The sequence below is a fragment of the Maylandia zebra genome, linkage group LG6, assembly GCF_041146795.1.
Source record: "Maylandia zebra isolate NMK-2024a linkage group LG6, Mzebra_GT3a, whole genome shotgun sequence".
Lineage (NCBI taxonomy): Eukaryota > Metazoa > Chordata > Actinopteri > Cichliformes > Cichlidae > Maylandia > Maylandia zebra.
Window position 1 is genome coordinate 24,125,219 of NC_135172.1, and position 24,298 is coordinate 24,149,516.

A 24,298-nucleotide genomic window follows, 5' to 3' on the forward strand; every position below is an offset into this window, starting at 1 on the left:
TGGAGCGTATTCATTTTTAAAGGAGAAGATTGTGCAAAATGATAAAAGCAAGTGCTTCAGATAGCTCAACTGCAAGAACGCACCTCAAATTAAGTCCTTACAAATCGGCTCCAAATGACTGAATACTTATAATTCGAGCAATAAAAATAACAACACCACGGTCTATACCATGCATTTTCATGTTTTATGTTATTGGAGCAAATGCCCTCATGTTTGAGAGCATTTGAATGCTGTGCGTCAGGAGGAGTTGTAGATTGTATTTTATAGAATATTTCTAAACTACTTGGTCGAGTGGGTAATGAGTAGTAAAGGGTACTGAAACATATAACACAATGCCAAAATAAAAGATCTAAAAAAACATTCCTATTTGAAAATATAGGTACACTACAGTTGGTCAAATCAGTCATCTGAGGAAAATTACTTCCATCATGTAGCCCATGTTATTGAATTTTCGTTGGAGGACTGCCTTGCCTATACAAAAAAGAAAAAGGGGTTTCATCGATCCGCAGCGTTCTCACTCTCGTCCCACGGCTGGGCGAGAGGCTGACTGGACGCGTGGAAACCCTTAGCTGATGATAGGATCCGTCATAGCCCTAACATGAATGTGCCATTTTTTGTTTTAAAAGCCGCTCTTTTGGCTGCGATCAGCACTCGCTGTTATGCCAGCAGCGTCCCTTCATTCATCCTGCCGTTCACCGACTGTGCCGGGAGTCGTGGGAAAGACGGCTTCTACCGGGGAGCGATAGACGTCACTGAGTCCGGCACCCGGTGTATGAACTGGACCGAAGTCTCCGGCTTCGACGAACGGTACCCGGGCAAAGGCATAGGCGAGCACAACCACTGTCGCAACCCGGACGGCCGAATCCGACCCTGGTGCTTTTTTAGGAACCACAGAGGCAGAGTAGACTGGGGGTACTGCGACTGTAAACAAGGTAAACACGCAGGCCTAGTAGCAGCAGCTTTATTGTGTTTTATAGGCATTAGCAGCCTCGAAATTGTACAACGTGGCTACAAATATTACACCTAGAAGAAGGTGAAATCCCCAGATGAGCAGGATTCAAGACATGCTACAGCAGATAAAAGGCCAACATGAATGGAATGAACATTTTTATAGGGGCTGAGAAGCTGTTGATACATGTGTTTTTACAGTACTGTGCAGCTGAGTCATAGAGCATCCACCCATGGAATCATTAAAGCCTACCATACCTTTGGTTTACCAGGGTGTGAATGTAATTGTTCATATGAAAATATTTGTGTTTTCAGCTCTTCCTTTTTTAAAAATCCATATGCAGCTGTATTACATTACAGTTTTGGTGTCAGTTATTGAACGTTTTAACAATTACATGCCGGTAAGTCAGGTGTTCAGATTCAGTGTGTTTACAATTGCACATGGAAGACAGCCACAGGGTGCTCAGGCACCTATGAATATTTAGGGGCATGAATTTGTGTGAGTGTGCGTTGGCATGGATGTGCACCCAGGCATTCGCTGTAAGCTTCTTACTTTACAATGTAAAGCAATCAGGTTACCCTGATGCATGCTCACACACTGAACGACTATACCTGCAAATAACAAATCTGAAAAACACATTTTGTAATCATCTTATATTTATCTTATTCTTCTTATATCATATTGATCTTATGGGTTATAAATATTTAGGTCATGAATTGCATTGTGGGGCAGCACAGGAAGAACACATCTCTCCACTTTTGAAGGAACTGGCTGTGCAGATAGATAATATCAAAAGGTGTGACATTTAAAATAGACAATCAGACATATCGTTTGCATTCTTTAATATTTCACTTTTTGACATTACTGTCTTATTTTTTTGTGTGATGTGGTGAAACACACATGAAAACATGAAAACATGGCCGGTGATCTATGTGTGTTTTAGAGCTCGCATAGTGTCTCTTTTTCTCTCCTGACTTTGTGCCAATTTTAGCCCCCCCCCCCCCCCCCCCCCCCCCCCCCCCACACACACTTTAAACTCAGGTGTTCCCCAAAAAGATTCTTTTGCACATTACATACAGTTTTACATCTACTTTTCTCCAACCGTCTTTCCATCTCAGGCTCTGTCCGTCTGCAAGGTGGCCGCTCCAAGCTAGATGGCAGGGTGGAAGTGTACCTTGGGGGAACGTGGGGGTCCATTTGTAGCAACGACTGGGGAGACGAAGATGCTACAGTGGTCTGCAGACAGCTGGGCAAGGGGTGAGAGAGAGCACAAACACGTACACATATGCTTAAATGTGCGGTATTTATTTTATCCCTCCCTCTCACATACGTCTTTAGACAGAGGTGCAGGTTCTGTCACCATCTGCCGTTAAATTCATAACTGCTAACAGAGCTTCATTCAGGCACGCTCCTCTTTTCTGCTCGACGCTTCTTGTTTGACTCTTACATTCCAGCCCTCTATTCCCCAGAGGCACTTAAATACCTCGAGTGTCGTGCCGTTTACGTTGTTTCTCGCATACTCGTCCGTTCTCTGTTTCTGTTTTTCACATGTGCCTCTTACTGTGTCTCGTGGACTTGATTATGAGATGTTGTCATGCTTCTCAAGGGAGCCTGTAGTCAGATTGTATATAACAGCACAGTCCATAGTCAGTTGAGAAACTGTCCTGCTCTCCCTGGAGAACAGAGAAACTCTTTGACTTATTGCACATGCTGTCACTAACACCAGCGCTGGCACACGTTCTGATACGAACACTTGCCCGCGTGTGTTTGTACTCACACAGGAGTCAATGAAAGTCCACAGCAGAAAGGAAGAAGGGCAAATGTCAGGCATATGTCATTTGGAGTGCTTGGTGATGACTTTCACATGCTTAATTATTGAAAGCTGTTGGGTGTAAGGACTACTAACGGCATTGGCCCAGAGCAACAGATTATGCATGTGCAGACAGCTCAAGCTTACTGCTAGCAGGTTAATAAAGCTGCCTGCTTGTAATTTGTAACTCTTGTTATTAAATGAGATTTGGATCAGTGTCAGGTGGCATGATGGTGCTGTGTGGAGCTTGCATGTTTTCCCTGTACCTACTTCCAGGTTATCTGGTTTCCTTTAACATTCAAAAGACATGTTAGGTTAATGACTCCTTCTAAATTGGCCGCAGAGAGGATGTGAGAGTGTAGTAGCCCTGTTATGGACTGTTTCTGGCCAAGTGTGAGTCGGAATAGTCTCCAGTCAACCCGTGACCATAATTATGAAAACGGATGGAGGGGTGGATGGGTTAGTGTCAGCTGGAATATTAAAAAGCTTTTCAAATTACTATAACTAACATGTTTCCCTTTTGATGTTCTTCCAGATTTTCAGGTCGCGCTCGAGCAGTTCCTCTGTTCCGTCCAGGCACAGCCAAGCTCCACTGGACGGCAGTCCATTGCCAAGGCAAAGAGCCAGACCTGCTCCAGTGTCCCAAGGCAACCTGGAATGGCGAGGAGTGTTCTCTGGTTGCAGCTGTTACCTGCAACCAGCAGCCAGGTAATTATAGATCTGCCATGGGAGGTTTGTGAGAATAAGTTGAAAGAAATCAAATGATCTTACAAACTACAAATTTCAATAAATATATACTTTAAAAATATACAAATAAAAAAGCAGCATACTGTGTGCTTTTTGCTTGCTCACACTTCAGCAGGTGTGTCCCTTCCCATAAGGCTGGTGGGAGGCCGGTCAAAGTCAGAGGGCAGGGTTGAGGTCCTCCATGCCGGGGAGTGGGGTTCCATCTGCGATGACCAATGGGATGACAGTGATGCAGAGGTGGTGTGTCGACAGCTGGGGCTGAGGTTAAGTCGTATTGACACACACACACACACACACACACACACACACACACACACACACACACACACACACACACACACGCACAAACACACACAATGATACAAATGTTCATATTCAAATTAGCATAAAGGAAATACACTGCCGGTGTGACAGAAGTGAGAAAAAAATGTGTGGCAGAAAGATACAGAAGGCAGCTGGAGATGAGTTTGTGCGGGTATCCCTCCGTCTTTCTCTCCCTCTGTCTCCAAAAGTATGACAAGTATTCTTTCTATTCAGACACAGAGAAAGAGGAGCAAGCAGTAAAGAACATCTGGGGGTCAGACAGTGAATCAGGCTCATTGTTCCTGCTAGAATTCTAGCACCACAGAGATATGCATATTTAGCAGCGCTATACAGGGAGCAAATACATCGCAATGTTTACATTTGCAGGGATGTGCGTGACAAGTAGTGTCCCGATATTAAAAATGACATATAATGTGCTCACTCTGTAAATCCTCTAAATTAAAGGAGAAAAGGATACGGTATTGTATGCGCTGCATTTTGTACGTCATGTCCAATGAGCACATGTGTTTTGCATTAGTATTACTAGAGCCAAAATGTCTTAGAATTCTGCATCTTTCCTTTTCTTTGTAGTGGCGTTGCAAGGGCATGGGGCCAGGCACATTTTGGCAAGGGTTCAGGCCGCTTGTGGTTGGACGAGGTGCGTTGCACAGGCAATGAGCTCACTCTGGAGCAATGTCCAAAAAGTGCATGGGGAGAACACAACTGTCTGCACTCTGAAGATGCAGGGGTCTCCTGCAATCCTCTTACAGGTAGATCACCAAATAATCATTGTTAGGAGCAAAGACATCAAAGTGGGATACACACAGACATGTTTATATATATAGAAATCAAAGCTTCTCACCTTATACCGGAAACATCAGGAAGTTCCCATGACCCTTAAAGATTTTGCTTTTTGCTTTTGTTGCTCTCTCTTCCCACATTTTTGACGTATCAAGCACAGGTGTAACTGATAACATTAACAACAAGAAGCACTCTGAGAGCGCAAACCTTCACCAAGGCAGCTCAGCCTCTGGATTGTATTTACCTTTACGGGAGTAGAAGAGGTCTGTAGTAAAAACAATTGGCCTGTTTTAGTGCCCTGTGGAAACTCATTTTAATATCCTTGACATAATTTTGATTTTTGTTCCCCCCCCCCATAAAAAGAAACTTTTTCAGATCCATTGTATATGTATTCCAATTGTTATGTATTTAAAGAATTATAACCTGTTACTGTCAGTTACATGAGAAAGTCATAATAAAATATTGTGATTTTTGTAATCTTACTATATCATTCGCTATATGTGTATATTTTGTCATTACAGCGGCAGTAAGAAACAGTTTTAAAAAGTGCTATATAGCATTATTAACTCTTTGACCTTCATATCTAGTCAGTCTTTTGACCTTGAAGGAGTGGTCAAAGGTCAAATGTGACATGATACTTTAAATTCTTACCAATAAATCCTTAGGCTGACCTTTGGTAAATTACATCTTGGTGCATTTGGTTCAGACAGGATTGACCAGAGCTTTTTTGTTCATTACAACATCAGTAATTACACTCTGAACGTTTACAGTGCAGTTAATAGCTTTGCTGTGCTCCGTTATTTCCTGCAAAACTTAAAAAAACGATAAAAGTAAAATATGTGACTTTTGGAAGAAATCTAGAAGAAATTTATTCACATTCAAAAGGAGATTTCTCTTTCTCTCGACCCGTTTATCCCCAATCACTCTCTCACTTTCTCTCCAGATGGTACTATTAGGTTGGTTGGGGGTGCCGGCAGCCACGAGGGACGTCTAGAAATCTTCTACCGTGGTCAGTGGGGAACGGTGTGTGACGACGGCTGGACAAACTCAAACACGCAAGTGGTGTGCCGACAGCTTGGCTACAGGTAATGTAAAGTATTTCCCACCCGTTCACACACCTTTGTATTTATTCCAAATCATTGCTCATAAATAACTTAAACATGTTTGTTTGATTGCGGATGTGTGTCTGCATGTGCAGGTTCGGAGAGACTCTCTCTCCTGGAGTGCCAGATACTCCAGTTCCACGCTTTGGGGTGGGCTTAGGTCCTATTCTGTTGGATGATGTGAGCTGCACGGGGAAAGAACCTAGTTTATTGCTGTGCAACAGGAGGGAGTGGCTGCACCACGACTGTACACACCAGGAAGATGTTAACATTGCATGCAACCCTGAGCACAATGGAGAGGGTCTTCCAATCAGTAAGAGAATACATTAAAAGGTTATATATGGGAGAGATGCATGGTTTTGTATGTGGTTATGTATACTGCAACTTGTATGTGACTATATATATATGGCACAGTTTTTTTTTGAAGCATAGTGCTAGTTGAAGCTTTAGGCTGGATTATTATAACAACATAGGACATATATTGGGCGTGCAGGCATGCATAATCTCTAAATCTTTCTGGATAATGTTTTAGGAAAAGAGGTTGTTATGCACACATTTACATTCATACTGTTTTTTCAGAAATATAATTCAGGGCTCGTAGTTCATCATAAGAAAGAAGTGTATTTTTACATCCCCTTATGATATTTTAATGCTCTCCAGTTTTACTGATTTTAGTCTATATTAAGACTTTCAGTATTGCTGATCAGTGGATTTTGTTTTTCCCCCTCTCATGTTTGGTTGGCCTTGGCCCAGTAGAGATCGCCTCATTGCATAAATGGGATTCCCCAGGAGTCAATCAAACTGTTGTACTTTCCAAGAAATGAATTTAGTTTCCATTCATCAGCAGAATGTCACTTGTGTGTCAGTCAGGTATTCGGACCTATTACAGCTGAAAGATCACCATCAAAGATAATAAATCTGGTCTGTTGGGCATGCACCACGCATTCAAAATTTCCTTAGAATTACACAACAGGCTTTGCTTCATTTCAAATACTGAACAGAAGGTCATTGCCAGTTTTCCATTGTTGCTGTTTACAGAAAAACAAAGTGCAGAAAACACACATAAAGAATTATACTAAATATGGAACTATATTTAGTATAATTCTTTCATTTTACATAAATGTATTTTAAATTGCTGTTACAACAATATTACTTTATATATGCCAGGCCCACTGATGCCACCATCAGTGGGCCTGGCAGATATAATCTGCATGAGATATTCTGATAGATCCTTTTAGGATTAGTGGGCTAAGCAAATGTAACAAGGGAGACTAATAAATACACAAAATTATTACTCTTAGTAACAAAAATACAAATTATGAAGGACTCTTGTATCCTGGCTTTCCACTTGTAGGCCAACTTTATAATCAGGGAGAAATGGCTGTTTAATTTGGTGGGTTTAGCCAAATGATTAAAACGTCTTTGTAATTTGCCTTTCCTTTCATAAAAACAGATAATGGAAGGGCAAGCTGATCTGAAATCTGTTCCTGACATGTCTGCCGCAACCTGCAGGCAATTAAACCTCATCGTGTGTAGAAAAACAAAGTCAGCCTTTTTCAAGAGACACAGGGAGAGGATGATATAAGCCATGCTAACTCTAGTAAGCACAGCTGTCAGTTGGTTTTTCCAGCCTTAATAACTTGGCATCATGGTAAAGTCATCATGATCAAATGACTCCACTACAGACCCTTTACCTATAAGTCCTGATGGTACAATCACATCTGCCAGGCACCAGTGCACTAGTATGGCCAACCTATCGCATAACACAAGATCTATGTCTATAGCTTCCAGACAGCAATAAAGTTCTGCAAGGGTAAGAGATGCTGGCGGGTAAAGTTTCATACATCTCTGTATGGCTCAGATGTCTCAGGTTTCAGATCATTCTGCAAATGTCGCGTGCACAAGTCTAATAAGTCTAGCCCATGACACAGAAAACACTGTGTTTTTTACATCCTGAGTGAGGGCAGGTTTGAAGTTTGTGTAGAGAGAGCGCATACAAAATGAAATGGCTGCTTAATTTGGTGGGTTTAGATGGCTTACATTGTTTGGCAATAGCCTCAGGGACGCTCTTACCCCACAAAAATGCAACTCAAGAATTCTGTTATTACTGTGGAGCATTTGTATGCGCGTCTGATTACGTGTTTGCGTTTGAGTGTTTACATGTGTGAGCAAAACCCCACTTCATCCCTCGGCATGCCAAAGACAGATCAGGCTGTGTTGTTTTTGGAAAAGGGAAAAAAGTAACTAGCCAGGCAGGATAAACCAGGCACTCAGCCTTTCACTTTAACTCTCTGTTGTGATAGATCATCACATTAAGGCCGTGTCAGAGCAGTAATGTAGCGTGTGTGCATATCTTTACTTTTATTACTCATGCTGAGGGGATATAAATATGGCTCCACATAGTCACATTGAAAAGACCTTCCCTCCTGAACAGAGCTCACTGATGTAAATCATTAAAATCTACACTAAAGCCTTTTATGTTAATGTTGGCACTTGATACAGGTTATGATTAAAACTGGGGTAATCTGAAGAAAATTATATAGGTAATGTTCACTAGTTGATTAAACACAATTCTGTGTGTGTTTGTGTGTGTGTGTGTGTTAAGACAGGAAGAACTGTTTGTGTTTCTAAGGATGGACAAACATTTCCATAATTGCCAACACCAACTAAGATGTAAACATTCCCACAATTAATTCTCCCTCCCCTAAATCTCACCCTTCTAAATGTCCTATGTCCCAAAAGCACAGTCATTAAGAAAATTTTGGTATTTCATTTACTGTAATAGAGCCAGAATCATTTTATACTGAGGTTCCCTGCTTAGGAATGTTTAGACTACGAAGCACAAAAAAATGATATCTCTGAAATGATCTCTTAAAGAAACAAAGAAGGACGCAAAGAAAGAAAATTCCATGAGGAAATCTTTCTTCTTTCGATCTAGGTATGTTGATTCAGTGGCAAAACAAAAAAAATCAGATTGAGCTGAAACTTAGAAAGAATGTAAACTGATCCTGAAAATGTCTACAGACGGGAAAGACATTAGTATACACTTAAATGTGTTTGGTGTGAGTGTGTGCGTTTGTGTGTGCATTTTGGGGCATCTGTATGCTCACAACTATTAGATCAATGTAGAGCTTATACTGATTTGATTAACAGTGTGAGCGAACACTTGAAAGAAAGAACAAGAGAAAGTGTGTGCGTGTGAAAAAATGAGATGAGAGCCAATAAAGATAAAGATAAACAACCACACACACACAACTACACACACACAGACTGTGTTTTCGTGCAAGAACATAGACAGGTGTTCCAGCTACTTTATTTGTAGAGGGCATGTACACACATGCTTCTATTCACTAGACAGATCAGGTTTGTTAGAGGAATGTTTGCTTCTTTGAACATTTCAAGACTCTGGGTGTTAGACATCTTCAATCAACTGAGCCAGCATGTGATCTTCATGCACTGTCAGCCTAAACTGTTGTGTGTGTATGTGTTCTTCAGGTGTACCAGTGAGACTAGTAGGAGGAGAGAGCCCTAGAGAAGGGCGTGTCGAGCTCTATCTGTCCGGTCAGTGGGGGACTGTCTGTGATGATGGATGGACTGATCATGATGCTGAGGTTGTCTGCAGGCAGTTGGGATATAGGTATTTAAGTTGGAATCGGCTAATTTCACACACACACACACACACAGCATTGATTCACTAGCTCATTATGTCCCAACCAATCCTTTGATTGACAGTATGTCAGAAAATAATAAAACTGGTTACAGTTTTTTCTGATTGCTTAAGCACATTTTTTGTAACTATTGGCTAATTTTGCAAAACTCTTCACACAAATAAGAAAACCTGTCACCCAATTATCAAAACATTGTAGTTCTCTTGCAAAAGCAAACACAGCTAGATTAACTCTTCACACCTTCGTAAAAATGGTGTTTCCGTATCAAACAGTACACACAAGCCATCATCTACTAAGCACACAATGCGCCAACTGCACACTGATGGTATGAATACAAAACACATCTGGCTTTTGCTTTCTCTGTGCACAAGGTAGGCTATGTCAGTTTGAGCTCATACTTCTGTCATAGATCCATAAGCATAGAGGGATCCAAACTTCAAGTACTGGTGTTTATTCAAACACATCAAAACAAACACAAGTGGTTATTTCCAAGTATAGGATTATTTGCAATCGCCATAATGACTATATGGGTTACTTGGTCTGCAGTGAACATGCTTCCTCTGCCCCCAGCATCTGGTCATCTAGCAATTCTGTAAAGTAACAATTTCAGTATTTTTACATCAATGGTATTGGTGTGTTTCTCATTGGCATATGGCAGTGCTACAAATCTTTGTGCAAAGTGACTGTACTAACCGATTCTCATTTCAAGATGTCCTTATGGTACTTGCTACAGTGTAGCGGCTCGAGTTAGGCTGGACCCGTTGGCCAGCTACCCTCAGGGTCACTCCACGGTTGATTACATGGTCCACTATTGTAGCTCTGATGTCATCAGTAATTCTATTTCTTACTCTTCCTACCCTTCCTCTCCCCCCTCCTCATTTTCCTCTCCCCCCTCCTCATTTTCCTCTCCCCCCTCCTCATCTTCCTCTTGCTCCTCCTTGTCCTTGTCGTCCTCTTCATCCTACTTCTTCACCTCCACGTCCTCTTCCTCGGCCTCCTCTTCTTCTCACTCTTTCTGCTCCCTCCATTGTACTCCGCACACACAGCTTACCTGTATTATAGTGCTTAGGCAGATTGCAAAGTGAACGAATTATCTAAAAAAGTTTTCACATGTGAAAGTGTGCCAGACAGTTGGCAAATTAGTGTTAATGATAGCCATACATGTGTATACTTTTGCTAGGAGTGTGTTGGAAATTTGGTAATTGAGTGTAAGCAGTGAATTGTGCCTACAGTTTTGCAAAGTGTGTGTTACAAAATTGCAAACTGAGTGCAAAGCAGTTTTTGTGCTTTTAGTTTTGCAAACTCAGTGAGTGGTTTTGCTATAAGTCTGAATAGTTTTAGAGATTGTGCTACAGGAATCACAGTTAGTGTTTAAGCATTCAGAAAAAACTGTAAAAAGAAAAAAGTGCAAGCACTTATGGACAGGATCAGCATCACTGAAACAGAGGTACTGTGAAGTGTTTGAGAAAAGCTTAGCTGAAAGTTGTAGAAATGCAATGTGATCTCCTCGTACATTATACTCACTTACAGTTTTTTCTGAATGCTTAAACCCTAACTGTGATTCCTGTAGCACAATCTCTAAAACTATTCAGACTTATAGCAAAACCACTCACTGAGTTTGCAAAACTAAAAGCACAAAAACTGCTTTGCACTCAGTTTGCAATTTTGTAACACACACTTTGCAAAACTGTAGGCACAATTCACTGCTTACACTCAATTACCAAATTTCCAACACACTCCTAGCAAAAGTATACACATGTATGGCTATCATTAACACTAATTTGCCAACTGTCTGGCACACTTTCACATGTCAAAACTTTCTTAGATAATTCGTTCACTTTGCAATCTGCCTAAGCACTATACAGTTTTTCTCAAATGCTAAAACACATTTCACAAACGTTACCACCAGGTCCCCCAATGTCCAAACACAACACCCTTCTCTAAAGCTACATAAACACAACCACACCTTCCCACTGCAAAACTCAAACTCCCACACCAAGAGAGCAGCTCGAAGCTGTCAAAACTGTAAACACTATACACAGCATTACACACTACAGCAAAACAATTGAAAACACAATGCTCAATTTGTGAGAAGGTTCTTTGTTTCATAACTGCCAATGCATATTTTAGAAGCTATACAGTAACGGATCGTCGTAGATCTCTGCAGAGGATTAGGCATTTAGATTTGTGAGTTTCATATGAGTAGTATAAATCTATAGAAAATCCTGCATGTACGTACACTACTGTAACACAACTCAATGCAAAAACAGAATCTATTGCACACAACAGTAATCTTGAAAACATGAACAGGGTGTGAAGTTTTTTTATTTACGTTATTCACACCACACACACACCACAATCACTGTGCGGCATCATGTCGCTGAGCTGTTGCTCGCATCTCGTTCGTAATGATGGTGCGAGGTTGTCTTGCTCTCCCTCCTGGACCTTCTCCTCTCCCATGTTGGCCTTCTCCTCTTCCTCGTTGGTCGCTCCTCTTCCTCCTCTCATTTGAACTCCTCTTCCTCATTGGCCTGCTCCTCTTCTTCCAGGGCCAGCTCTTCTCCCTCCTCTGCATCAAATTCCTCTTCCCCTGACTCTGCCTTCATCCATTGTGTTTGTTTGGAACCTTCAGCATACTGTGCACTCTGAACTTGCTTTTACATGTGGGTACAGCATTAGCAACAAGTGTCTTCAATTTTGAGTCATTGTGTGTAGTGAATGACGCCAGGTGTGTTCCCTGTGTTCAAAGATTGGTGACTGTGGCAAGCATTTTGCATCACATGGGCTTTCATTTGAGGATATGAGCAGAGTTGTTTTGCAACATGTGTTTTAGCAAGGAAAAATGTGTTTAGATTTATGAGTACAGAGGGTTGTGTTTTGTGAATTGTGTCTTCATGTGACATGTGTTTATGGTACTGGAATATGGTGGCTACATTTAGTAAATGTGTTTAGACTACTGGTCATTTGGGTTACAGGATTGGCTTTTGTGTTTTAACATTTGAGAAAAACTGTAATACAGGTAAGCTGTGTGTGCGGAGTACAATGGAGGGAGCAGAAAGAGTGAGAAGAAGAGGAGGCCGAGGAAGAGGACGTGGAGGTGAAGAAGTAGGATGAAGAGGACGACAAGGACAAGGAGGAGCAAGAGGAAAATGAGGAGGGGGGAGAGGAAAATGAGGAGGGGGGAGAGGAAGGGTAGGAAGAGTAAGAAATAGAATTACTGATGACATCAGAGCTACAATAGTGGACCATGTAATCAACCGTGGAATGACCCTGAGGGTAGCTGGCCAACGGGTCCAGCCTAACTCGAGCCGCTACACTGTAGCAAGTACCATAGGGACATCTTGAAATGAGAATCGGTTAGTACAGTCACTTCGCACAAAGATTTGTAGCACTGCCATATGCCAATGAGAAACACACCAATACCACTGATGTAAAAATACTGAAATTGTTACTTTACAGAATTGCTAGATGACCAGATGCTGGGGGCAGAGGAAGCATGTTCACTGCAGACCAAGTAACCCATATAGTCATTATGGCGATTGCAAATAATCCTATACTTGGAAATGAACACTTGTGTTTGTTTTGATGTGTTTGAATAAACACCAGTACTTGAAGTTTGGATCCCTCTATGCTTATGGATCTATGACAGAAGTATGAGCTCAAACTGACATAGCCTACCTTGTGCACAGAGAAAGCAAAAGCCAGATGTGTTTTGTATTCATACCATCAGTGTGCAGTTGGCGCATTGTGTGCTTAGTAGATGATGGCTTGTGTGTACTGTTTGATACGGAAACACCACTTTTACGAAGGTGTGAAGAGTTAGTCTAGCTGTGTTCACTTTTGCAAGAGAACTACAATGTTTTGATGATTGGGTGACAGGTTTTCTTATTTGTGTGAAGAGTTTTGCAAAATTAGCCAATAGTTACAAAAAATGTGCTTAAGCAATCAGAAAAAACTGTAAGTGAATCCAGACTGAATCTACTCGGTTTGCAAAATCCATCACCCCATTTCTTCATCTCACAATCCTTACCTGCTTCCATGTTGCCTTCATCACACGTCTGAAATGCTCAAGTTTATTTACAGTTTTTAAAAAAAAAAGCTACAGTGGATTATAAATCATAAAAAATGACTGCGTTTCATTATTTATTAATTTTCTTTCTTTGATTGTAGTTGTTAAGATGTTTTGGTATGAGCTTTTCATGGTGACCTTTCTGTTACCTTTACAAAAATAAACATTCGATTTAAAACACAGGCTAATGATGCAAAAGTCACATTTCAAGTATCGGATATGTTTCCTGGCACTTGTCCAGAGGCCTCCTTTTCATTTTCTTCTGAGACGCCTTTTTGTTTTCAAGAACAATGACAATGAGATGACAAGGGAAAACTTTACTATAACAAACTGTCTTATTTCCTTTCTCATCACTCCTCAGCAAAGATATTCATGCCTTAAGTCACCAAGTTTTCTGTGACACATCTGTTTGCAGATGAAAGCCACATCTGGAATGCATAAATGTTAGAGAGCTAGTGGAAAGTGTGTTAAAGGCAATTATCATTCTGTCTCATACGGGATGTAGTGAATGGTCTGCAAGGGTTGCAGGTTGCTCTGGTGGTGATAAAAAATATACACATATATGTATATGTACACAACTATACAGATTACCCCGCCTCCCACTCTATGGCAGCTGGGATAGGCTCCAGACTCCAACAAACCTGAATTGGATGAGCAGAAAAGATGGATATATGGATGGTTTTTTCCACAGCTATGTCATGCACAAATGCGGAAGTCTTGTGGCAGAGGCATGGTTCTTGTCAACAACTCTGCTTATCTTGCAGAGTACTTGCTAACAAAGATTGTCCTAATATCAAGAGCTTCACTTCCAATAAAATAAACAGAGAAAAAAATGTTCTTTAGCTAATGGGTATATTTACAATGGGGCTGAACGCAAGGAATATTAATGGAAGCACATGAAATATGATGCCTGAGAAAACACTTGGCCCTCCTTTCCAACTTGAGTGGTTTATAGCCAAAGCAGCTCTTTTTTTTAACTGTTGTTGTACGTTAACCGCGGGTTGCCTCGGAGATACACCAAGCCAGCATGATGTCAGTCTTTAGGCGTTGCTCCAAGCAACTCGGAGGGTCACTTTCTACATACATTGTCTAGGGAGCTATTGAACACACAGATACAACATTAGATGAGTAAGTAAGAGACACAAGGTTCCCAGTGGATAACGAGACCTGTCACCCAACATACTCCAGGGATGCAACATAAGACCTTCTCTTTCTGTTATCTATCAGTCTTAATTAAATTCACAGTTACAGTCTGTACCTACACAAGTTCATCCTACAGGCCAGTGTGTGTTAGTTCTTTGCTAATTTAAGTCAGGGGTGAGATAATGGTGCAAAGTTTTGCTATCCTTTGTCAACCTAGTTTGCGTCACATTCTGAGAAGGTCAAATGTTAACATCTAAACCAATTTGTTGTCACCGCCTTCACTTACGCACCTAAACAGGTCTATGTAACAACAAATAATGTTCAACTCTTATTTAAAGACATTTGTAAATGGAATTTTGAAAAAAGCCTCATCACTCACGTCAGTCAGTTTGTCTGACTTGTTACAGCTGAAAGATAAACAAAAGACGTCTGTTCTGCATGCGCCGCACATTCAAATTTTCCTTAGAATGCTACACAACAGACTTTGCTCCATGTCAAATACCAACAGAAGGTCATTGTCAGAGTTTTCCATTGTTGCTGCTTGTGCAAAAACAAGTGCAGAGCTCCAGTGCAGTTCCATATTTAGTATAATTCTTTTATTTTACATCAATATATTTTAAATTGCTGTGGCCATAATAGAACTTTATATCTGTCAGGTCCACTGATGGTGGGCACTAACTCTTCTTCGGAACTACCATCAGATCTCCCACGTTATCTAAATATTTTTACTAAGACTTACTTTTTTACTTAATTTGTGCCACAGATCTTTTTTTCCCCTCTGATCATAAAGAACGTGTGTTTCTCAGAATGTGTTACTTTTTGGACAGTTCTGCCTGTTCTTGTGTTTGTTTTCTATAACTGAGAAAGCGATGTAGTGAAATGCGTATACGTCTGTCCTCTCAAGTGGCGTGGCAAAGGCCCGCGTGATGGCATACTTCGGTGAAGGGACGGGGCCCATCCACGTGGACAATGTGAAGTGCACTGGTGAAGAGCTTTCTTTAGCTGATTGTATCAAAGAGGTTCCAGGAACACACAACTGCCGCCACAGCGAGGACGCTGGGGTCATATGCGACTACGGAGCTCCGCAGCCCAGCTACAAAGTGGTGAAAGGTCAGTCAGTTAGTCAGGACCTGGTTTTCACTTTATAACGCTGAAAACAAATAGAGCTTCTATTATTCATCTGGAAACTATACTGTGTTTAGCAAACACGTCCAAAATGTTATACACACCCGAAAACTCAAAAGATATAAATGGCTGAAGAAAGGACCAGCGTAAGAGTTTAAGCAGAAAGTGTGGGACTTCGATGACTGTGTGTATCCAGATGGTAAAATGGAGAGTTTTACAGTATTATTGCTTCATCCTGTCAGTGACACGTCAGGGCAGACGCACAAAATGCTCTCCATTACCTGCACATGTTCTGATGCTACCATTTCTCACATAACCAATGCAGGACTGTATTTTGTCTCGTTTTGCATGTAGTTTTGGACATCACATAGACAAACAGTGAAAGGAATCACTTTATTTATTTATTAATTGAATTCAGGTTCATATTATAGTAGGAAAAGAAGAATTATGCTTCTGACCAGACTAAACATTTAATAAAACCAACACTGGAGCTGAGATGTATGGTTTAGCAATCATCACCCTCCCACAGGCTCTCAAATATACACAACCACTGGTCCCTCTTTTGTCTCTGTCAGATCCTGTGGACTCAATTTGCGGTCTGCGGCTCATACACACTCGCCAGAGGAGAATCATAGGAGGAGAAAACTCTCTGAGGTAAGTTGGCAGGGAGAGCAGGGATTAATACCAGCATGGAAAAATCCTGTCAGAGATCTAGAATAAAGAATAATGGCCACATTTTCAAGCAAACCTTAGATAGAAAACAGCTGATCTGAGGGCTATAGGCAAAGAAAACTGTGTGTGCAGACAAACATCAAGATACATTGTGTGGGGACGCATGTTTTAAAACAAAGCAGGTCCATACACAACACTGTGAAACAGTATTGAGCCACCCCTTATTTCATTTTATTTAACTAAGAAAATGGGAAATCTACCTCTCTTTTTTGGATGTCAGCTGCCTTTTGGTTCTATAATCTATTAAGATGATCCCACCCTTCATTAATGGTGAACTTCCTGCACTTGTCTAGTATTCTTAATTTGTTTAAGAGCACACACCGTGCCAAGATGTGCCACGTTTTCAGCCAATAGTTCTTTGTTTTTTGTAAAAATACAATTTTACCTTTAAGTTATACAAAGTGTGTGTTTATTTGATGTTTCTGTCACAAGCTGCTAGTAAGAAAGTGCCTAAAGATACAATTTAAAGTTCTTTGGCTGTTTTCTTTGTAGGGGTGGCTGGCCATGGCAGGCTGCTATCCGTTTGCGAGGATCTCGAGTAGATGGGAGGTTGGTTTGTGGAGCAACTCTCATTGACACCTGTTGGGTCCTCACTTCGGCACACTGCTTCAAAAGGTCAAAAACACACATCCGCTATTACACAAATACACTGGCTTTTTTCATATCGCACATATTAGACTTTTGAAGTGGAAATGTGGATTGTGCTTACACATATTTTGCTAAGTCTTAAAAGTGTTTTGCATAAAGTAGGATATTTGAATTCATCCCAAAGCAGCTCGACAATGTGTGCGCATGCACAAGACTGATGAAGGGCTGAGAACTGAACATTTGAGCATTATTCAGTGCTGGTTTGGCTGTGGTTATGGTGCAGGTGGCAGGAAGAAAGGCAATTGCTTCAACTCAACTTCATCTGGACTAGAGGCCTCCACATGATGCCACAAACCGAACATCTATCACCTAACGCATACAGTAGAGAAGGCAGTGGAAAAACAAATAGTCCACATTAAATGTTTACACAGTACATGTTGGATTGTCAGGCTTTATTTTACTGATAATATATTTTGGTTGTTACTGGGTTTTAGTTCCAGTGGTGGGGTTTAGTGGGAGAACCACAGCCCCGTAAAGACCCCAGAAGGTCCATGACTATAAATCCAAGTGTTTCCACATTTCAGAGAGGAAGAAGTCTTTCACTAAATCTTTCCCAGTGCCGTTTCCTGAGCCATTTCCAGACCACTTTAGCTGTCAGAGGCTGTATATGCAAGAACTCCTCTCCTCTGTGAAAGTGCTACTTTCAGCTACTTCGAAACGATACACAGGAAGTGCTCCAAATTAACTATACTTTCTTACAGGAGGTAGATTTAGGTAGTAGTGATTACTTGGTGATTAGTTAATCACCAGGGTAAGATTAAACTGACGACTGTTATACTTGCTCAAAAGCTGCATTGTAAGCCTTGTGGAACCTTCGACAGTTATCCTCAAACATAATGCTTTAATTGTTCTTGCGCTGCAAGAGAACGTTTCTCATAGTTTTCGTGTGGCTGCCGTTTTATTGATTCAGAGGGCCAGAGCTACTTAAGAAACAGCCTAAAGGAACTCACCTTTTAACTTGTGAGGTGGGGCTAACATGGAAGACTGATGAATGAGAGCCAAGTTTATCTAATATTAGCATCTCATTATTAGCCTATTCCTTGAACAGTACAGCTTCTTGACGTGTTTTCACTGCAATTTTAAGGCTTATCTGTATTTCATGAAGTCTAAACTGCAGTCACCTGAAGGCACTTTTCATTGTGAAAGTCATCAGAGGTGTGAAAGTCTTTTGTGCTGTTTTGTGTTGCGCTCGCTGTTTAACCTTTGCGAGTCTTTGTGCATTTATGGTGTGACCTACAGGCCATAAATGCCCTGCAGGTCTCACCGGTGCCACTGCCACCCAGTTCTGCTATTTAGGACTTCAATAGTGATAGTCAATCAGCTTAATTCCCTGATATCGGTTTTCAATGCCTCAAGCTGTTGGCCTCGGTTATGACAGCTATGAAAAGAAATTTGCTGTATGCGAGCCAGAGGACATAGACCTGTGAAGACTTCCGACTTCACGGTGTCGCCTTTCATCCAGTATACTCCAAAATAGAGTGATACATAAACAAGCACAAAGTTACACACAGCAACAAGCAACGTAATACTATGCGGCCCTTTAGGTCAGAGAAATTAGATGAGCAACTTGGTGTATTCGCTTATGTTCGCTCGATTTTGCCTACAAGTACAGATGGCTTAAATATGAAATAAGTGCAGCTGTTCAACCTTTAGTAGCATGACCATGTTGTTTGATTCTCTTAGTATGTTTATGAAAAATGGTCTCATCTTATTGCAGCCAACACATAAACCGATTATTTTCTTGTAGCTGTACAGCTGCAGGTGTGCCAACAATAATATTACACACAGATTTCAGCAGCAGCAGCAATATGTGAAAAATCCATCATAATCTGGAGATTTTGCCTTAAGCGCAGGAAGCCTGGTTGCTCGTGCCACTTCATTTACTTTTTTAATGTAAATAGTCAATGTGAGCTGTATTTGTGACTGTGAAGATTTGTGAAGATTTACGTAGTCAAAAGGCTCGTCAGCAGTGTCTCTGCTCTGCCAGGGACCCGGTAGCATTCCCAGGTCAGACGATCTTTCCGGAAAGACTGCACCATATGTAACGAGACACGGAGACTTGGCTCCATCTTTAACTCTTCTTCATTTACCCGTTTCTTTGCACTCTGGTGCACCTTTCTATGTCCCTCCCTTTCCATTTCAAAGACACCAGACACCAAAGAATTAATTGAATGTGTGAAAAACGCTGGTATGTCATGCTATGAGTCAGATAATCACAGCTTTGCACAGATGGAGTGACAGATTTGCTGTCACTCTTGTCTTTAGTCATACTCTGTTTGTTTAGACCAGGGGTAGGCAACTCCAGGTCTCGAGTGCTGGTGTCCTGCAGGTTTTAGATCGCACCCTGGGTTAACACACCTGAATCAAATGATTAGTTCATTACCAGGCCTCTGGAAAACTTCAAGAAATGCTGGAGAGTCATTTAGCCCTTTAAATCAGCTGTGATGGATCATGGACACATCTAAAACCTCCAGGACACCGGCACTCGAGGCTTGGAGTTGCCTGCCCCTGGTTTAGACCTTAGTACAAGCATTTATGAGATAGATGAGATTTTTGCGTGAATATTTTGTGCTGGATTGTTCCTCCCAACATTTAAACATACTTTTCAGATGTTTTGTGAATGTTGCTGAGAGAATAGCATTGTGTATTTGTACTGAAACCTGAAAGTCAGAGCCAGTCACTTTAGAGGATTGTACAGCTTTGTGAGCTTTGTGCATGCATGCATTTTACGCTCTTTCTACCATAACTCATAAAACTACTGTGTCTATATATATATATATATATATATATATATATATATATATATATATGTGTGTGTGTAGATAGATAGATAGATATACATATACATACATAATATGTATATATACATATATATCTACAATTCTCTGCAGGTATGGAAACAGCACCAAGCAGTATAAAGTTAGAGTGGGAGATTACCACTCCCTCGTCCCTGAGGAATATGAAGAGGAGTATGGTGTCGATCAAATTGTGCTCCATCCAAGCTACCACACCCATAGCAATGATTACGACCTGGCCCTGGTTCATCTGTCACAGGGGGCAGTGGACAAGATGCCGGGAGAGTGTGTGTCATTCAGCCGTCATGTCCTTCCCGCCTGCCTGCCCATGAGGAAAGAGCGAGTGCTCAAACAAGCCAGCAACTGTCACATTACCGGCTGGGGCGACACAGGTGAGGGTGTGTATGTGTATTTGAGTGTTGAGTGGATAACCTGGGGTGCATAACCTGAAGTCACAAAACATTATGCAACGTTATGCAAAATACCCTTTAATCTTCATTCATAAATCTTTAATGCCACAGGGCCACAGTATTGTAGTGATTCCAAGAGGTCAAATGCACTGCAACTTAAAATAACACCAGCAAATACAAAAACGCTGCAACAGCACACAAAACACAACAGAAGTTGAATAAATCACAATAGTAGAAAAAAAATCTCTTAAACCACAACAGGGTTTTTCTGGGGAGGCGATATCATGATGGACCAGCTGCGGAAGTGACAAAAACCAAATGATGAGATTTTCAGACCAAGTTTGAAACACTCAAAAAAGCGGAGGATTCATCTGTGGGAGATATGAGGGAGGAAAAAGATGGAGGCAATGTGTGTTTTAATCACATGCTTCATTTCATATTGTAGATATGTGTTTGCTGTTAGCTTGCCACTTTTTGAGCTGGTCCATCACGTTATTGTCTCCCTCTCCATTTTGTTTTATGGTTTTGTTATTTATTTCTATAAAACACAACAAAAACCAAGCAAATATTTATTCTATTTGCTTGTGTTTTCTTACATTGCAGTGCTTTTCACCTCTCAAGGCCAACATAGAATCTCACATTTGCACGTTTTCAGTTCCATGTTAATTGTTAACTGAAAATAGTTTGTCACAATTACTTCTGCTGTCAAAAAAACGTATTTAAAAACTAACAGAGACCTCCAGATGCCCCTCAGTGTTAAAAAAAAAAACAACTCTCAGCAGTAAGGCGATAAAGGGAAACAAGTGCACCCAAAGGGTTGTTTCTGTATTCAGTTAAGGGTGATTCTCCAAAGAGCAGAAAAATTCTATTCTCAATTGAATGTGTTTTTAAAGGTCACCTGCAAAGCCAGATGAAGTAAAGACGAGTCCGTCATCAGTGCTGTAAATTGTACTTGTTTGACTTCATTTTCTGTCTCTGTCCATACACCTGACCATATGCGCACATGCACATCTGTTAGTGATTTTTAAATTACACGCTGATGTCATTAATCACAGTGAGTCAAAAGAACACAGGACACGGTCAAGCTAGAACACACACTCCCTAAGATCCGAGCGTGTTTCACACATGGATTCTAAGTAGTGGACTGTACATGTGATAGAACATTGATGTTTGTGGAAAAGAGCGTTTTTATTAGCTTATTTAAGTGAGGCAATGCAGGCTATTCAGAGGGTGTGAGGACATGTGTGCTCAGTACAGCTGTTAGTGCCCCTCTGATATCACACACGCAAGCAAATTTTACACGTCTGCCATCCTAAGCTGCCTTGGATAGTTGGCAGTACTATGTGGCATTGGAGAGCATCAGAGAAAGAAACCACTCACAACTCCAGAGCTCTGAGCTGCAGAGCTCGGGGTGGCTGTAGCTCAGGTGGTAGAGCAGGTTCATCGGAGTATGAATGTGTGTGAATGTCAGTTAGAAAGCACCTAGGAAAAATGTGCTTGTGCGAATGGGTGTGGATGGGTGAAGCGCTTTGAGTGCTCAGAAGAATAGAAAAGCGGTATATAAGAACCAGTCCATTAGTTTGGTTGTTTGTCCCAGCGACACAATTGTAGAAATCCACGGGTTGCTGTGGTCGCAGTTCTTTTTGCTTCAATGCAAAAATGGGTTGCTGCTTGTTGTTTGGCCTTTAGGAGGCTATGTATGCTGTAATAGGTGTAAAAAGGCTGTTTTTTTTTTTTTAAAAAGAGACGCAGCGTGGGAACCATGTGGAATAAAGAAAGCCACAAAGCTCGAAACTGACTTGTCTCCCAGTTCCCCTTCATACTGGCCAGTCAAGTTTCAGAAATTTAAACTTGACTGGCAAAAGTGATACTCGTGTGAAACACTGCTTCATAACCACAAGGATTAAAGGCTGTCTGGCACTGTGAGCTAAATGTTTAAAATCAGCATGCTACCATGTGATAATATTACTCAACGGAGTAAACATTTAACAGCTCAACATCATGTTGAGCCATGCTAACTTTATATTTACGTTTTGCACTAACCACATGCAGTCATGTGTTCTAGGTCATGTTTTGTATCTAAGTTGAGGGATAAACAGAAATTCTTGATGATGGCACTAAATGAGAATTCACTGTGAATAATTGTCATAAACACATCGTTTTTGTATGTTTGCCTCACTTTCCTTGAAATCCAATCATGATCGCACACACAATCTACCCAAATTTAATCTCACAACCCACACATCATACAGCATGTAGCAGCTGCTGTCAGTCAGAGTTAAATGCTGGATCTGTGTCTGAGAGCCATGAGATGCTGATGTTGCCGAAGATGCAGAAGAAAGTGCAGTTTTTCCTCCTGCTGCCCATTGAAACCTTGTTCTCTTTCTTTGGAGCATAAATTCAGGCGCACCTTTGAAACCTGCTGTTCTCTGCTCTCTCCTTTTCCAGGCCGTTCATACTCCAAGACCTTGCAGCAGGCTCCTCTGTCTCTGTTTCCACGCCGCCATTGCCAGGAGCATTTTCACACAGCCTTCACAAGCCGCATGCTCTGTGCCGGCAGCATCCACTCAGAAAGGCGTGTGGACAGTTGCCGTGGAGACAGTGGAGGTCCATTGGTGTGTGAGCGCCCAGGAGGGGGTTGGGTTGTTTACGGGGTCACATCCTGGGGTCAGGCCTGCAGGACACAGCAGTCCCCTGGTGTCTACACCAAAGTCTCCGCATTTAGCTCCTGGATACGCAAAGTAATTGGACGCGATGAAAAAAAGAAGTAATAAACTGAAAACAACGGTCTAAATCAAGAGGATTCATTTTCAGCCAGCTACTTGCATAAAAGGATATTTCAGTTATGAATACTTAATGTCATTCTTAATAATCCTGTGAGGTATATCACAATCTGACCTTTAGTGACATAAAGACAATGTTGGACTTTATTGTATTTTGTTTTTTGTCAAGGGAAATTATTCTTTAGCACTTATTTGACTAATTTAACATTTTTATGAGGTTTTCATTTCAAATGGTATATCCTGTAAGCTAAGCATCTCTTTGTTTATGTAGCATCACATGCAGCCCTTGATTATTGTTTTTTAAACTGTTTTCTGTGCTCACTTTCGTTATGAAGTTATATCTTGTAACTTATGTCATGAAATATGCTATTAAAACGTTGAAAAGGGACCACTGTGTTAGAACAAGCATACTGTAAATGTGCATGTACTCATGCTGAAACAGTATGTAATAGCACAATATTGCATACTTGCACTACGAAATCCTTTTTGGTACTTAATGCATGACATCTAGTGCTTCTGTGTTAAGTATTTTAGTCATATTGTCAAAGTGAAATATGATTTTTAACCTCATTTCATTCTTGTTTATGTAACGTTTTTGTGTGATTTCAGGTCTTGGTAATTCTCAGGCTTTTGCAATTGCTATCCAGTCAGTATTTGTCCTTGACTTAGCACTATGTGATGTATGCAGAAAAAGGAAGGGGCGTAAGTCCTTCTGATTTAAAGCACAAGCATTTTTGAAGTGTTGATCTATCACAGTGACTCAAAGGTCTTGGTCAGATAATTGAGGGTTGTCATGCTTCTAACAACAGTGAAAGGAGACAATCTGTTACACTTGAAAAAAGAAAAAAACACCCACTGCCTCCTTATTGTTAAATGATAAATGACCATGTTTTTTGTCTCAACATTTCTGGGTAAGCACAAATTTTGATAAAATTTATATTAAAAAAAAATCTGAGTTTGTGTTTTTAATTTAGATGCCAACATATGTGCAGTGTTCATATTTTATTTTTGAAGTAAAAAAAAACCCCAACGCATTCACTTTTACATTTTATACGACATGTCCTGTCTTTCCACCACATCTCATAGGTCACAGCTGCTGGAACAACAGAGCTCTTTCAGGGTTGTTTTGTTTTTACTGCAAAGTGTCAAAGCAAGCATCCCCTTGTCAGATGATGTGTATGCACACCCAAAGGAAAACAATGCCACTGGTAT

The 24,298-nt window shown here is 40.9% G+C and overlaps 1 protein-coding gene across 2 annotated transcripts; it reads left to right on the forward strand.

Moving 5' to 3' along the window:
• The first annotated feature begins 401 nt into the window (after positions 1 to 401).
• Positions 402 to 24,043, forward strand: prss12 (serine protease 12). Of its 2 annotated transcripts, none has more exons than XM_004549530.4 (13): positions 402 to 932; positions 2,068 to 2,206; positions 3,295 to 3,467; positions 3,622 to 3,769; positions 4,401 to 4,579; positions 5,554 to 5,695; positions 5,809 to 6,026; positions 9,209 to 9,350; positions 15,498 to 15,703; positions 16,294 to 16,372; positions 16,943 to 17,065; positions 19,990 to 20,285; positions 22,752 to 24,043. In XM_004549530.4, the coding sequence occupies exons 1-13, from the start codon at positions 599 to 601 to the stop codon at positions 23,072 to 23,074; spliced, it is 2,502 nt and encodes an 833-aa protein (XP_004549587.3). In that variant the 5' UTR covers positions 402 to 598; the 3' UTR covers positions 23,075 to 24,043. The 2 variants fall into 2 exon arrangements, with proteins under 2 accessions (XP_004549587.3, XP_076741010.1); XM_076884895.1 differs by having other exon boundaries at positions 403 to 932; positions 3,619 to 3,769.
• Positions 24,044 to 24,298: the final 255 nt, after the last annotated feature.